A 17,872-nucleotide genomic window follows, 5' to 3' on the forward strand; every position below is an offset into this window, starting at 1 on the left:
ACACCTTCTTTGAGTCAGGTACCTGGGGAACCCTTTTGACCCTCTGATACCCATGGCTGAGAGCCATGGGCGAATGCATCTTCTTTTAGAGTTCCCAAAGCAAAGAGCTGATGTTTCTACTATTTACAGTAGTTTTGCTCCCCAGGGATGATCCTGGGGTACTTTAGGGTTAATGACTGAATGCATAAGAAAGTTTTCAGAACTAAGAAGTATATGGAAACATATGTGACAAAATGTAACAACATGGCTGAGTTTTATGGGGTTTGTCTTCCATTCAAATAGCAAATATAAAAAAATATGATGATACTCTTTTGGGAAAGGTCTCCAAATACAGCAATTTATTTTTTGTATGCAGCAAGCAAAATGGTTTTTAGTACACAAAGGAGAAATAGTAAAAGATGAGCTACTTCTGAAAATGGGCAGGAGAAATTATCCTTCTCATGAAAATTTAAAGAAGATATTTTTGTTATCTTCAATTTGTTTTTAAGGTAAAGCAATTTATGAAGGTGAAAAAATTCTACCATAATAAAGATCAACTGACTTAAGTTGTATCAGCAACTACCCCAAATTAAGGTTCTCTCTTAAACTGTGATGAAAGAATCCTAGTCACTGATCTTCAGCCAGAATCTAAGTATCTGTAATTTTAAGCTGATTTGTATCCAATTTGGGTAGAAATGGATATGCGTGTTTGTCTTACATAATAGCTTGCCGCAGCCTACTACTTGAATCATGTAGCATATGGAAAATGTGTTTAGCTTCTTGTAGAATTTCACAAACCAAAACAGAATCTATTTCTATGCACATGGCTTGTTTACAGTCATTATAAAAGTATTACTGTGTTGCTTACTAGTTAGAAAAAGCAAATGTTGGCACATTGCAGACTCCATTGCACTGGTCTTTAAGAAATATATGTATTGCTTTCGAGTTAAAAAAAAAAACACAGTAATTGCATGTCTTGTGCTTTAGACCCAAACATTATTTTTAGGATGTATTTTTATGCTTCCACATGATCTCTCTTCTAGATATTTTATACTAGTTATGGCTGAAGTTTTATGTAAATATATTAGAGATTGTGCTCATGCTTAAATGAACTGTCATTGAGGGATTAATACTGTAACCTTTATGAGCATGTTTTATTAATATCTTATCATTAAATTGAATATTAATAACATTTAACATTTAATAAACATAGAATGTGTATATAGGAATGTATTTCATGCCAGTGGGTTTTGAATATGTCAAAAGGTCACTATGCCAGCCCCCCACATCATTAAACTTACTTCTCATAATGTATTAATTGCACTGGTACAACACATTGAAGGGGCAGTTCTGGATAAAAATGATTGTAATATCTTTGTTTGCCAGCATGCTGAGCAGTATGCCCTCAAGAAACAGAAGGGTTTCATACAGCTTTTGAAAATATTTTTGCACTCTTAAATTCTGGTAATATATTTGCCATTAAATGATTTATAATGAAACTGAGAATTAGAGGAAGAGAATTCAAAACAATGAATATTATGAGAGATGATTAAATATTTTTATTATACTAATTTGGTTATTCTTAATGGTAAAGCAGTATAACTTGCCTACAAAGGAATACTATTTTAAATGATTAAGTAATTAAAATATACTTTAAACTACTTTTATCCTCAAAATACTAAACCAGTTTTTATCTATCTATCTACCTACCTATTTAAATCATTTACCAGGAATTTAAATATGTTTGATAGGTATCCTGACAGTAAAAACCCACCCTTTTTTTTATGGCAATTAAGGATTATGTTAACAGGAAAAAGTAACTTTTGTACAGCTCTGTCATGAAGGAGAATACATGTGACCATCTGAGGCAGTTTCATCTTCATCTGGGAAAATTCCATGGCTATATCAAGCTTCCTCTCTATGAGTTGGTTTCTTTTACCACCCCCTCCCCAATTTAATCATAAATATAAAACTAATAAAACTTATAGTTAGGGAAACTTCCATTAGGTGTTTTGCTAATTCTATTTTGTTTGTCATTTTGATATAATAACAATTTTTACACATAAAACACATGTACATATGTCTATGTATATACATATATAATTGCTTATTTTAACATGGCACAGTGGCTACTTCTGAAAAGCTCTTTAATTGTATGAAGGCTGTGGAAATATCAAAAGGGAAATCTCTATTTCAAGGAGTACTCTCCTTGTAAAAGTAGAGCCACATTTTTCTCAGAGTACAGCTCACAGCCAGATCACTGCTCATGACCCACTTGCCTCTTCATTTGGAAGATGTTTTTCTCCCTCCTATATCCAGGGGATATATGTTTCTTAATACAAAGTTTATACCTGAATTCAAGGATATTTGGAATATAAAGAATATCCTTCTTGCACTGCTCTAATTCATAAAATGCCAAGTATATTCATAAGTACAAAGATTAAGGATATTGGATTATTAGGGATAGTTCCCATTTCAAATAATAGGTTTTGAAAAAAAAATTACTGAAATAACCTCTGAGTTCAAGCATCTTCTGCTTCACTGCCACCCACCATGTACTATCATCAACTGAAATTTTTCTCCAAAGACACAAAATCTATTGTTTTGAAGTGAGTTCATGCTTAAAAGGCAAAATAACCTGAATTGATGTAGTTTACACTGACATTAGAGGGTCTATGAAATTTCCATCACTGAACAAAGCCTGATAAAAATGTAAGTCAGTCAAATCACCATGATTGAAGACCTCCTATATTCACAACACTGAATTAGACCTGATAAAGAAGGAACATATTTCTCAACGCTGATATGTAAAGCAATGATATTATAATATATCCTTGAAAATATAGGGATCAGGGTCCCACAACAGAGGAGAAAACATGCTGAAAAGATGGACAAGTGAGTATCTTCAGAAACCAGTTGGATATTTAAGGGAAAGAAATGACTTGCAGAGTTCTGTCATGGGTGATTAGGTAGATTTCAGTGTCCATTCACCATTCTGTACCACCATCAGAGTACAGAGTGGGACGTTCAGGAGAGGCTGAAGTAGTGACGCCTGGATGAGCTAGGAAACAATGGTCCAGAACTCTATATAAAACTGAGGTCAGTGCTAGGGTAAGTGTAAATTAACTAAACCTTGCACTGTGGCCCTTTCAAACAACTATCATTGTGTAACTGACATCTTTGTCAATTTTCATCTGGACTAAGTCCTTCTCTAGGCTTTATATTACAACCAAAGTAACTATTCCAAAATAAAATCTAATAATCTTTCTTTCTTGCTTAAAAACTTTCATTAGTTTCCTACCGCCCATAAGAAAAAGTGTAACCTCCTTAGCTTGGTACAGAAGGCCCGGTAGGACGTGGCCATGGCTTGCTCTGCCAGCTCTTCTCCTACAGCTACCCACTGTGGCCTTGCACTCTGGCCATACAGAAACACTGGCATTGATACACTAAGAAGAGCAAGCTGTTTTATAAATCCATACCTTTGCATATGCTATTCCTCCTGCATAGGGTGCTGTCTCCACTTTCTAGCTTGTTTCCTTTCTTATACCCTTGTAACTGGTAATTCCCATCATCCTTCAAGATGAAATTATAATATTCTCCATGATAAATGTTTCCAGCAGCAATCCTTCTTCCGTTATCACTGGACCTTACATTTCTAATATGACAATTAGACAATTATTTTAATCATTTATATATCTGCCTCTCTTATTAGACCATGAAATTTCAGCTATTTCAGGTGGTTTGGGTTGGAAATAAGTCAAATGATGCAATAATCCATAGCTTTCTACCAAAATGTATTCTTTCTATCTATCAGTGAATAAAAGGAAGCTCTTTAGACTTGCCCACGGCCAAATTCCTCTTTCTCAGATATTTGGATAAATTTCAAGTCACCGTCTTATTACACACACTATACTTGAGAAGAATTCTAAATGTCAAACATATACAAAGGGAGAGAGAATAGTATAATGAATCCATTACCCCATTTCAACAATTATTAACTAATGGTCAGTCTTGTTCTACCTGTGATGTCCATAGCTCCACTCTCCTTTTTCCTTCCAAATATTTTGAAGCAAATCCCAGACGTAATAACTTTTCATTTGTAAATATTACTGTATATTTCTAGAAGATAAGGACACTTTGAAAACATACTGATGATACCATTATCACACCTAAAATATTAACAATTTCTTAATATTAACAAATCCTTAATTAGTATTCAATTTTGTACTACTCATTTTTAAAAATTGTTTGTTTGAATAAAGACCTAGTAAAGTCTATACTGGATGGGTTGACATTTCTTTTAGTCTAAAGCAGCAGTTCTTAACTGGGGGCAATTTTGCCCTATAAGAGACAGTTTTGGCAGTCTGGAGACAGTTTTAGTTTTTACAACAGCTGTGGACTGAATGTTTGGGTTCTCCCAAAATATGTGTGTTAAAATCCTAACCTCAATGTGATGGTATTCGAAGATGGGCCTTTGGGAAGTAATCCAGGTTAGATTAGGTCATATACAGGTGGGGCCCTCATGATGGGACTAATGTCCTTATTAAAAGAAGACACGGGATCTCTCTGTGCTCATGCACAAGGCCATGTGAGGATATAACTAGGAAAAGGCCTCTCATCAACAATCCAACCATTGGATTATTGTTTAAGCTGCCCAGTCTCCGGGATTCTGTTATAGCAGCCCCAACTAACTGAGACAACTAAAGGAGGGGTGCTGCTAGTACCTAGTGGGTGGAGGTCAGGGATACTGCTAAACATCCCACAATGCACAGGAAAGCTGCCACAATAAAGAATTACCCACCCCACCACCCCACAAATGTCAACAACACAAGGTTGAAAAGCCCTGGTCGAGTGGTTCCTCCTTCACCTATTTATTACAATTTATTCATTGAATAAACTGGGTCATTTGTCCTACAGGATTTTCACAGTATTTTGCTGATGACAGACTGTGGTATCATTTTTATATTTTTCTGTCCCTTGTATTATTAGCAATTAGATTTAGAAGCTTCATCAGATTTAGATCAATTTTTTAGCAAAAATAATTGATTTCATAGGTAGTACTGTGTACTTCCATCAGGAGGTACATACTGTCTGATCCTCTCTCATCACTAGAGGGAACTTTTGATGATCAATGTCTAGATCCATTAATTCAATAGAGGTCCCAAAATGATAATATTGTATTCTTATAATTTCTTAAAAACATAAGTTTCTTGGAAATATTTTTTACAATGTTTGATATGAAAATAGCATGGTGCATAAAACATTTACTCATTCTGTATTTCTTTTCAGAAATATCCTGTACCACCTTGATGGGAAGACAAGCCAGTTTTCAATACTCCTGGAGGCTTGGGAACACTGCAAGTCACTTGCATCAAATGAGACCCTTCAAGAAGCCCTGTCAGAAGTATTGAACAGCATTAATGCAGCTCAGGTTTACTTCAAAGCAGGACTTGATGTGTTTGAGAGTGTCTTAGCTGGAAAGAACTGAGAAAACTCTCAGCATTTGAAAACGTTTGTTTACAATTCCTCAAGTGAAAGCTCTAATCTGACTAGATTTTCTGACATTGAAGACTTTTTCCCTCCAATGGCTTTTGATATAAGTATAAAGCTATCCTTCCTTTGTATTTTTTAATGTATGTGTAAAAAGAGCATTTTGCACATTTAATATTTTTTCTTATATCTAGATTTCTGATTATGTAAAAGCAAGTTATTGAAATAATACTTAAGATTTATCTATTAAAAAGAAATCTGCTGTATCTATATCTATATATATCTATATATCTATAGATATAGATATATCTATAGATATATAGATATATATAAAATATTTGGGGGGGAATTTTCCAAGAAGTTCTGGACAATCTTCGCTCCTATGGATAAGACACGTAGAAACAGAAATGATTCCCTATGTTAGAGCTTTAGTGACCTAGTTTCTGTAATAGAAATGAAGAGTTGATATGGTTTCAGATTAACTTTCACTATCAAGTATTCAATATGAAGAACGAGTATTCTGACTGAGTGATTGGTTGACCAAAACCACTTTGAATGTGACTATTTTATGAAGTGAAGTGCCTGTTAGTAACACAACTAGATGTAGTAATACACTGGTTATGAAATTGTATTTTTTTAAGTATTAATGAAAAAAAAAAGAGCCATAAACATTCCAGGGGAAAATCTCAAGGTAGCTGCACAGAGCAATATAAATGTAAATTTTTTTCCTAACAACTTATAAGGTGACTAGCTTTGAAATTCCTAATATGTCTCAGTTGATTTCGGGAGTGATGTATGTCTTGTGAGGGAGAAAATATTTATTTCTTCCTGTGCTGTTTCTGTTGGAAGCACTGAAATAGAGCTACTCTAAAATGAAAGCATCTCACATTGCTCTTCCTTCATGTACTTTTCTGAAACTCCTTGCTGTAAGGCAGTTTTCACAGAATACCATATAATTTCCACAGGAAAGTAGCAAAGTTTCTCTTTGAAAACCCAAAATATCTTAAAAAGCATCAAATTGCTATTTCTGCCACTAACAAAAAGGACTCCTTATGAAAGAAATAGTTATTTTGATCAACGAAAAGCTCCTTAATTCTACAAAAAATCTTTTGATGTTTTTTCCCTTCTTTATCCACATGTGACTAAGATGACAACGTAGAAAATATTCATGCTTCTACTTTTAGGCAGAAAATACAGTGTTACTATACTTCAGTTCTTTTCTCATGTTGAAAATGAATCTTTTCATACTGACATTGTCATTGAATGGCCTTAGTACCCACTATTCCCCGAAACCACAGAATTCCATTAGGTGTTTAAACTTTGAGCTTACCTTTAGAAATTGATTTGGTATTTGACAAAGCAATTCCCCTTAGGAAACATATCCTCAGAATATTTCATGTGGATTATTTTTCTCTAACACAACATTGGAACACACGTCCCCATCATACGCCTCCAGAGCAACTTCATAGACAGTGTCTATAGGTCTAAGTCTTCACTCTTTAATGGATGAACATAAACCTAATCTTAGTTTAAAGAGAAACTGAAGTTGAAAGGAGAGAATTAATCAGCATTGATTGATTTATAAAGGTCAGCTGTTCCTACCATAAGTAATGCTTATACGCTCAAGGCAAAGAAGAGAATTGAGGCAATTAGCTAGATAATTCAAGCAGAAATCCATTTTCATCTGAATTGCCTGTGTGCACATGTTTTACATAAGAAATGAAACTACCTTATAATATATATTTCGTAAACAATGCACTTGTGTGTCTGAAAGTATCTGCCATGTTGAGGAGTGTGTATAGGAAAGGGCTAAAGAACCAAGATCCCACAAGCCTCAATGTCAGTGCCCTCTCTTGCTACACAGAAAACAGCAGAAAAGAGGTGGGAGAAATACACATATAGTTGCATGTCAGGTCAAATAATAGAATCCCTTATACCAAAGGATCAGAAATAGTGAATCAAGGTTCAATGTATTCATTCTAGTTCTTCCTTTGGAGCTGAATTTGAAACAAAGAAAGACAAATAATTATCAGTTAGGTAGTTTATCATTTTACAACAAAATCCTAAGTAAATTCACTCCCTTAGTTTCTAATAGCATTGAGAGCACAAAACACTTGTGTTTGTATATTTTTGTTTAAAGACTGTGTACTTAGCTAAACCACACTGCACAGATCAAAATCTCAATATTCTGTATTTTTTACTTCTACATTATATGGTATTCGCTACTTGAAGACTGAAGTTAACTCTGGACTAACATTTTTATTAGTCTATTTAAGAGATGATGTGAAGAAACTAAATTATAATTAAAACAGATGTCCATCAATTATATAAATGCTGCTCTACATCTTTGACTGCAACAAACCTCTTAACTAAGAACATTACTGCTATAGTCTGATTACCTCAGGGTTCCTTTACATTTATATCATTTAAATTTTTCCCTAATAGATCCAAGTAAATAAAATCCTTTGCACATTAAAATAACAAGTGTTTGCAGTGAATTGGTAGTAGGTTTAAATTGTTGTTGAGATATCTGGGTGCCTGGTACTTCCCACAATCCTTCATACGTAGTATTGTACCAGGACATAATGAATCATAAATGATTATTCTCCCAAGAAAATGTGGCAGATGTGCACCACTGCAATTTGGGTTCAGGCAGGGCACACGTGGGATACAACCCTTTGTGAAAAAGTATAGATTCCAGAGTAAAAGGAAGCCTGAGACATTCTGATCTAAGCCCTAGAATGTTACCTTCAGTCGGGAAAGCATCAGCGTTCCCATCAGATACACTAACTGCATACAAAGTGATTAAGGAACTGGGGTAGAGTCACATATTCAGTTACTAGCAGAAGTGCTGCTAGAATTTAAGCTTTTCTGCTTTCTCATGCAGTATATAACGGGGTTATAAATGTTCTTTTCCAGTACACTCTATATAACCAGCCATTCTATCAGATGATGTATGGGCTGGAATCACTGCTTTTTAAATGAAGAACTAGTTCATTCTCTGACTATACCTAACAAACGAAACTGTCCCAGGGAATCCACGCAAAAGGCACAAAGCCTGGGTACTTGTGGGGAGGTGGAGAGTCTCTGCATGACACCAGCAGTCAGGAAGGAGGGTATTAAGTAAAATGCTCTTATGAGAGGACATTTTAGCCCTATATTAAATCAGCAGTTTAAATCAGTATTTCTGATTTGGGGGAAGAAAGCCTAGGAATCTTTGTCTTCAAGCAAAATTTCCCAAACGATCCTTATGCATACTGAAGTTTAAGGATTTCTCATCTACATTAATCCTGGGTCCTGAGAAAACATCACTTGTTGATGTACTAAAGAAACTGAAAAGTCACAATAATAAGAGACGCCTACGGCTTTGCTGTGAATGGCACCATTTTGAAAAGAGGGAGAGAGAGTAACCATTGTATCTCTCAAAAAAGACGCAGGCACAGCTAAAGTCTGTGCCTACTACAGGTCAGGAACTGTTCGAGATTTAACCTATTTGTTTTTTCTAATGAATCCTCACGACAACTCATTTAAAAAAATGAGGAAACTTGGTGGAGTGGCTTGCCCAAAGTTCCACAGCTATAAAGACTGGGTCCAGACCTGTGTTCTTCACGCTGTGTGCTGCAAAAAGTTAAGAAACTTTTGATTATAGAAAGTGATATGATTGAAATTTTTAATGTATTTCTGCACCACTGATCAGACTATGTCATCTGCCATTTCACTGGTTTAATGGAGGAGTTTGAAGAAACCTATGCTATCATTCCTCATTATGGTAGCCCACCCCAACAATGGTGGACATATGTAGGTAACTTAGATCTATAAGAGCATTAAATATAAGTGCACCATTGTAGAATACCATGACAACTAGATGAAAAATTATAACAGACCACAAGCTACATCTCATAATTTCCTCCGCAAAATGTCCATATAATTTCACTGGGGGAAAAAAAAAAAGACCAGGTTCTGGGATTTACAACCACAGTTTTATATCCTCCTTAAAACACAGAATAACTAATTGACTTCTTAAATTACATAAATATTCCATATATAGTAGCTTTCCCCCTTGCAAAGATAGGTGTTACAAAAATAAAATGATGATCCGTTACCATCTGTCCAATGATGAATCGGCATCTTTGCCTCAAATGAAAAACTATTTTTGTAATTAGTAGACCTAGCCAAAAATGTTCTCATGAGATATTCTGTGTTATATGTAATTACTCCAAAAATTAAGCTTTCTCTGTGGGTAGCACATTGTCATCTCATTGGTTTAAAGGGCTATTTAAATGTGCCTTAATTACACGTTCCTTCAATAGAAAGGAATTACATTTTAAACTGCTAATCCATGTGTTGAGTGGAAGGGAAATGGGTCTATATATTCCAAAAGATAGATCCGCAACCTAATGGTTCAATCACAGGAGCATGGATGCAACCCAGGAGAAAAAAATAGTGTGACATTTGAGCAAAGAAATATTCTACCTAGGTGCACTAGTGAATCTGTATTTCTTGCATGAGTTTATAAATTGGTAGTTTAAAAAAGCCTCATTAGAATTGCTATTCAGAAAGTTCTCAGTTTTAAGCACCCCATTAAGTATAAATATTTTTAAGTTAAGTGTGTTATTATATGCAATTTAGAATTTCAAGTGATGTAAATTTAAAGTGGAGTTGCAAAAGAAAGTTTTTAAATGTCACCAATTTTGATCACCACAATGTCCACTGAATTTTCTGTCTTCCCTTTCTAAATATACTCTAGCAATGGGATTAGGATTTTTTTTTCTTTTTAATCCCGAGAAAGTAATTTTAAGATCTAGTCTTCTCAATATACATTTATCTGTTAATCAGCCAGAGTTTTATTTCCATAATAACATTCCATTACCCTTCAAAGATGTACACTGAAGTGCCTTTAGCATTCCTGGGACCACCAAGAATCTTGAGAGCTTGCTGACTGTGAGATGACATATTTCTTAAAGACATTTATAGTTTCATACTCAGATTGTATCTGAATTTACAAAGCAAAGGATTAAATTGAGGCACTTTCAGGTAGCATTCAAGAGAAAGCTGCTTTCAAATTTTAATATGTTCTGGTTAGCTTGTGTTTGAATTATATAGTTATATAGTTTTCTATAACCAAAATGGTAATTTTGATGTTTTTAGCCAAAATACAATCATCGAGGCCAAAGAAAAGTATGTCTACTCTAACTCCTTAAGCAGGATCTGTCAAGAATTAACTCAGTTAATTGCAGTTAATCCAGGGCCTACATCTAGACAAAGATTTAAGGAGTGTAGACAGAGTCTAACAGTATTCCTTCTAATTCCTTAAACCAATACGCACTGAGGTAGCTTTTCTCAGAAGGAAGCAGATTTTATTTTCCAGTTGCTAATTAATATGTACCACCTCAGTCCCAAAAGGACCACACAGGTGCCTGTACCATGCCATATGTCATGTGCTTTATTCCAGCAAGCTCAAGAGATTAATATACAATCATTATTATGAATTATTATGTTGTATTGAAGTTAACGTAGGTCTTTTTTGTTCTAATTAAAGTACAAACTTGGCATCTGAACAGAAGCTTAGCTACAGAAGTAGAGTTAGTCTCTATTTTAATGAACTACGTCTATTTTTCAATCCAAATGTGTAATTATTTAATTATCTGGCCTGCTCAGTAAGTTTAACTCTCCAATTTCTTCAAACAATATTTATTCAATATAGTAATGACACAGACGGACATTCCTTGGAGTGTGCTTTATCTTTTGAAATTCTTAGCCATTGTTGAATCATGCTTTTAGTGTATGTGATAGTGTTTTATTAATATTAATAATGATTTGTCTACCTTTATATCAAGCTGCTGCAAATGGACTGCCTTATTTTGAAAGTCAGAAAAAATGCTATTGCTCTATAAAGACAAGTTTATCATATCTGTTTAACAAGAAATAAAATATTTTATTACACCATTGCAACTAGTCTGCAGGAAACAAAATGGCCAGATGGTTAATTGTAGCTCACATAATTCTATTCCAAAGATGTTATAAATAATTTCATTTATTAAGCTGAGATAGGTCTCTATTAGGTGATTTAGTATTTACATTTCACACAGGAAGGTTTAACGGCAACTATATCCCACATATTCAGACTGGCTACTTGGAGAATATGAATACAATTGTATTCAGAAAAGAAAAGAGCTTTCTAGGACACTTTGAAGGGCTAATTTGATTTTACAGACATCTAGAAAACTCAGCACATCACTGATAATAGTTTCAGATGTGTTTGGAATGTTAATATAAACCATGCATTTTTTTAGCCATGTCAGTAGTATAGCAATATTTAGATACATGAAATTTTATAATGAATAAAATTTCTCAGTTGTATAATAAAAAATATAGCCCTAAAATAGAGAATGGTGGTGAGCAGATTTATAAATTAACTTGGGATAAAATCTGGAGCACAATTTCTCTAATTAAATTTGCTTTGATTAAAAAACAAATCTCTTTCAAGGGGTGTCCCAATTACTAAATTGCACTGAACTGTTATAGTGTTGAGTATTGTTCAAAATAGATTATCATCTGTGATTTGGAAATATTTTCATTGTAAAGAAATTTATTGTCAGTGTCTTTGCTGTGATTGATTTTGAATGACTGATTTAGAGGCATGTGTCTGTAGTTTCTTAATTACTATATAGGGTTGAATGCCTAATTTCTATAATGTGTGGATGCCCATCAGGAATCCAGTGCATTCTATATTTAGATAAATTGTGATTTCAATTTATTTTACAACTTTTTATGTATTATTCACATGATTCAATATACAGCTTACTTAAAAAAGTATGTTGTGATTTGGAGTGACAAAAAATGGATTGGGACATCACATCCATTAAGAATATGAGTGAATATTTTATATTTTATAGTTGCTTAAATATTTGCACATAATTGAAAACACAGTACTATGAAATGAAGGCATCTTTTAAGGAATATTTTCTAATTCATAAATGCAATGTGTATGTACAGCAAAATGATCATATTTAAAATGCCCATTAAAAAATATTAAATACAGTTGAAAATCATTGTTAACTGTTTTGTTATAAACATGCAAAATGAATTAGTTATTAGTATGTATTATTAATGAATTATCTTTATGTATTGTGTATTACACCCAAACAGAAATAAGCCTTGCTCAGGGAACACTCTAAGATTTTATCACTTTTTCTTTTTTTTCCTTCCATTCTTTTCTCAAACATGCAGTCCTCATATTGGGCCATTTAGGTTTGTAGTTTGTGCCAAGTTCTAACATCAAGTAACAGCATTTGTATCAACTCCAGTGCTAAGGAGCTTTGTTTCTTCAAATTTGCTCTAAAAAATGTTGTCAGTTCTTTATTGCACAAAGGCATCTCTATTGCATGATGTAGCAGATTTCACTCAATTATTCATTCAGCAAATATTTACAGAGAGCCTATTCTAGGCCAGATACTGTATTAAGTGCTAGAGATACAAAAATGGTGAACACAGTTTTACCTTCTAGGACTGCACAGCCAAATAAAATATAAACTTCAGTTTAACTATTGGCAATACTAGATTCAGAGGGACTCACAGATAGTGTAGTTTATCACAAGGATAATGACAGAGCAGAGATAGTTTAAAGGCACCATGTGTTCAGGCTACATACCTAACTCGCTGGGCCTTCCTTAAGGTTCATTAAGACTAAAGCAGAATGTTCTTATCTCCAATATCGTTGCTGTATGATAACTAACATTTATTGGGGGCTTACCATTGCACCAGGTATACATATACACATACATAAAAATTTTGAAAAAATAATATGTATTATGTATATGTATATTCTACAGAATAACATATATTATTCTAACCATGAAGTAAAATTTAAATATACAAAATTATATACATATCCATGAACAGCATATATGTATTCAAAGTATAAAACTACAGACTGAAAAAGTAAATATCTAATTTGATTCATGGTAGGAGGGAAACAAGTGCTAAGGATAGGGGTACAGAGTACAATTTAACAGTCATTTCTTTTTTTACAGAAAAAGGAATTGAAGCACATACAATAAAATGGAGGAGTGCTAGATAAGATTTTCTTCTCATTTCTTTATATCCCCCTCGTCAGTTTGGGTGGTGGATATATATGTGTTTGTTATGGAATTCTTACTAGTTTTCTGAATAAAAAATAAAATTCTCAAAGTAACAAATTCCTAATAAGATGGTCTGATCCTGGAGCTCACACTTATAACCACTACCCTAATCTGCCTTTCTAAAGGACACAATTTTTTAAACTCAGTTCCTTTCCTCTCTCCTCCTTCAATTGTACTAATCTTATAAAGGCAGAGGCTTTCTTACAAGGAATTCTCTGACATCCTAAGTGCTCACAGATAGAATTTCAGCACAGTTATATTTCTTGTACAATTTGCTCCTCTTCAAAATTCTTCCTTGTGTTAGTAAATACACTCGATTCTCTAACTAAAAATAGGAATCTTCCTTGATCCTTGATTTTCCTCGCTTCCTACTTCCAATCTATCAGCAAGTTGTATTGGCTTTGCTGTAAAATATAGCCCAAACTTGACATTTCTCCATCTCCACTGCCACCATTCTACTCAATGCCAACCTCTCCTCTTCCCTGCACTGCACTAAACATAATAAGTATTTAAAGCAAAGGGGATTTTAAAAAGGAAAATGATTACAAAATTATCGAAAGGGCTAACAAAAATGTGAAGCTACCATTTCTCAGAGATCAGTAACTGCAGGAAACCACTACTGACCTGCACGCAGGAGCAGCATAAAGGAGGAAACCTGTGATGGCCCGGGAACCAACATTCTACTCACACTCTTGGAAACTTTACTGCTGCTGGTGGTGGAACCACTGCTCACAGGGCTTAAAGAACCACCACAAGGTTGCTGAGTCTGGGAGTCTGCACTTCCTCTACCTCCCCTACTAGAAGCAGGAAAAAAAATCTTCCACACTTCTTTGACTTTTACTCTCTTCTGAGTGCCTCTCCTTGGCAGATCAAACTGGAATCCAGCTGGCATGAGAGGCTCTGAAATGTGAGTTTCTGCTTCCAGCCCCAGCATTATAGGGGAGGATGTCAGTGGGTGGGCATGGGACCAAGTCCACACACATCATGGCTACTGCAATCTCCAAATGGCTCTCTGTTCTTCTTTGAATGTATGAATGAATGAACATACCTAACTCATCCATACATATGTATTAAGATCCCTTGATTATTTTCCCCCAAATCTATGGATGTCACTTAATCTATAATAAAATAACTTGAAGTGACTTTAGTGTAATTTCCCTATACCACTTCATAACAAAATGACTAGCTCCAAGGCAGAGCTAAGAGAGCAAAAGACATGTAAGCACATAGCTGTAGTAAAGCCTTAAGTCTTATAATGGAGACCTAAATAAGGTGATACCTTAAGAGAGCAGAGAGTAAAAATACTTAAATCCTATAGAAGCCAAGAAAGGTTTCTCAGGAGAAAATATTTGAGTTGAGTCTGAAGAGTGAATAGAAGTTCTGTAGGGGAAAAGGAGAAGAATGTCATTCCAGAAATAGGGAGCAGTATATGCAAGCCACGCCAGAAACAAAAGACAGGGCATTCCCATACTTTTCTCCTTTGAAGTCTATTTCTTTTATCTCAGCTTCAGCAAAAATTATGATTTAATACTGTGGTTTTTGTGGGAAGAGCAACCTTTAGACTGCTTATTTACTATTGATAGTTTAGATACTACTCGGGATTATAAAATACTTAAAGTGACTAAGTTACATATAATACATATTGAAGAGATTTCCATCACAGTAGAGAAGTCATAGTGGTTTCCCACCATCTTCAGCATAAAATCCGTATGTCTTTTGATGATATTCAAGATCCTCCACAGATGACTCCCACCCCTACCTCTTCCTCTGTGTTTGCCTTTTCTCCCTCTCATGTCTTATATACCAGCCAAATTGAAGGGCCTGAATTTTTCCAACTTGTGCTGCACTTTCTCAATACCTGTGTGACTGCTTTCGTTCTTTCAATAAGGCACCCCCCAGCTCCCAATTCCCATACGATGCACATCTTTCTTTTCCAAAATAAATCTTATGAAGTCATCTCAAACTTCTGTAAAAAGTTATTCAAACCTCCCTTATAGCACAAAAGAAAAAAAAAAGCTCACACTCATACCTGTATCCCTGCATCTTTAGATGCAGAGGGACAAAGAATCACTAAACAGTTGAAAGAAGCCTAAAACAGAACTGAAAAAAAAATCAACAGATGCCTAAGAAAAAAGAGGTAATTCAAGGAAAAGAAAATCTCCCCAAACTGTTAATCAATATGTATGATAATTTGAGGAGATATTATTTTCACAAAATATAATGGCAATAATCATAAAGCAAGGAAGGTTCTTAAAAAATAAAATATGATTATGAAAATAAAATAGTTCATAAAATAAATGTAAGAAGCTACTGTTCACAGTGACATATATATATTTATATACATAAATTTATATATATTTATAAATTTATATATATATATATAAAAATGTGTGTGTGTGTGTGTGTGTGTAAGGAAGCAAATATAGCAGAGAAGGAAAAAAACAAATATCAATCCAGGAAGTCCAACAATAATAAATGAATCAAACCAGTTCTCACATTCGTAAAGAATTAAATGTTTTGAAAGCCTACAAATAATAAATGTGGAGGGGGTGTGGAGAAAAGGGAACCCTTCTGCACTGTCAGTGGGAATGTAACTTGGTTCAGCCACTATGGAAAACAGTATGGTGGTTCCTTAAAAAATGAAAAATAAAGCTACCATATAATCCAGCAATCCCACTCATAGGCATATATCCAGAAGGGATGAACACTCTTAAATCAAAAAGATACGTGCACCCCAATGTTCATGGCTGCACTATTTACAACAGCAAGACATGGAAGCAACCCAAATGCCCAACAACTGACAATTAAGAAAGCTGGTATATATATACACAATAGAATATTAATCATAAAAAAGAATGAAATACTGCCATTTGCAGCAACAAGGATGGACCTAGAGAATATCATACTAAGTGAAGTCACACAGAAAAAGAGAAATATTATACCTTATCACTTATATGTGGAATCTAAAAAATAACACAAATGAATTTATATGCAAAACGGAAAAAGACTCACAGACATGGAAAACAAGTTTACGGTTACCAAAGGGGAGAGGGAGGCAGGGAGGGATAAATTAGGAGTTTGGGATTAACAGAGACACAAACTACTGTACATAAAATACATAAGCAAGGAGCACTTAGTATATAACATAGGGAAAATATTCAATATCTTGGAATGACCTATAATGGAGAACAATCTGAAATTATATATATGTAAAACTGAATCACTTTGCTCTACACCTGAAACTAAACACAATATAGTAAATCAACTGTACTTCACTAGTAAATAAATAAATAATAAAATGTAAAAATTAAAAAAAAGAAATAATTGTTTTGGAAATTATTCTCCCGCTATAAACAACTAGAAAACAAGACCCACTATATGAAACAAATATTTTTCTGGACATTAGACAATAGGCAACCCAGAAATAAGATGCCTGAGGGAAGGTGAACAAGTAATGTGAGCCCTGTTATTGCCCCTGCTTACTGCCTAAAGGCAGTAGGTTAATTAAATACAAAGATGAGAATAATAATGGGGGGAGGATATTGGACAAAGAGTTTTCAATATCTGGAGACAGGAACCTTTGATACTGATTTATATATGTTGGGCGGACTTCCAGGAAGCTACTAAAAAAGAATCACCAGAAAACAAGAGTCTGAACAAGCTCTGGGTTGGGACTAGTAGAGAGAATTTGTAATATCCAGGGACTTGGGAAGAGTAGTCAAAAGGATAACTCCTTTGTAGCAAGCAAAACTAATCCTAGGTCAAAGGCTGCTCTGGACACTTCCAAATCAAGCTAAAACCAAGCCTTAAAAGGATTAAACTAACCCTTAGTAATTTAACTATATGCCTGAACAAAGCACAACACACTAGGAATACAAGAAAATCTAGTATCCCAAAATGTAAGAGCTACATACAATGTGAAGCATCCAATAAGAAACTGTCAGGCATGCACAGGAGCAGGAAAATACGACACATAATAAGAGTAAAAAACAATCAAGGGAAAGAAACCAGAAATAAAAAGTTAGGGAACTAGCAGATAACTATATTAAAAGTATATTATAACTTTCTCCCTATGATCAAAAATATAAAAGAAATATAAAATTTATGAGGAGGTTATTAAAGGAGGTTTATTAAAGACTTAAACTTCTAGAAATATGGAGAAATAAAAGATACACATATATACTCAAAGGATTAATAGTAAATTACATACTGAAGAAAAAAAGTGAAATTAAAATCTTGCAATATTATCTACCCAAAACAAA

The 17,872-nt window shown here is 34.2% G+C and overlaps 1 protein-coding gene and 1 long non-coding RNA gene across 2 annotated transcripts in view; one reads left to right on the forward strand and one right to left on the reverse strand.

Annotated features, from left to right (window-relative positions):
- The window catches only part of NAALADL2 (N-acetylated alpha-linked acidic dipeptidase like 2), a 913,415-nt gene extending 903,843 nt beyond the window's left edge, over window positions 1-9,572 (forward strand). The window contains exon 14 of the mRNA XM_067738075.1: window positions 5,269-9,572. Coding sequence (XP_067594176.1) covers window positions 5,269-5,467 — 199 coding nt within the window. The 3' untranslated portion in view covers window positions 5,468-9,572. The remainder of the gene's footprint in view (window positions 1-5,268) is intronic.
- LOC137224924 (uncharacterized) overlaps window positions 1-17,872 on the reverse strand; it is a 649,859-nt gene that overhangs the window by 72,346 nt on the left and 559,641 nt on the right. The window lies entirely within an intron of this gene.

Source organism: Pseudorca crassidens, chromosome 5 (assembly GCF_039906515.1).
Source record: "Pseudorca crassidens isolate mPseCra1 chromosome 5, mPseCra1.hap1, whole genome shotgun sequence".
Taxonomy (NCBI): Eukaryota; Metazoa; Chordata; class Mammalia; order Artiodactyla; family Delphinidae; genus Pseudorca; species Pseudorca crassidens.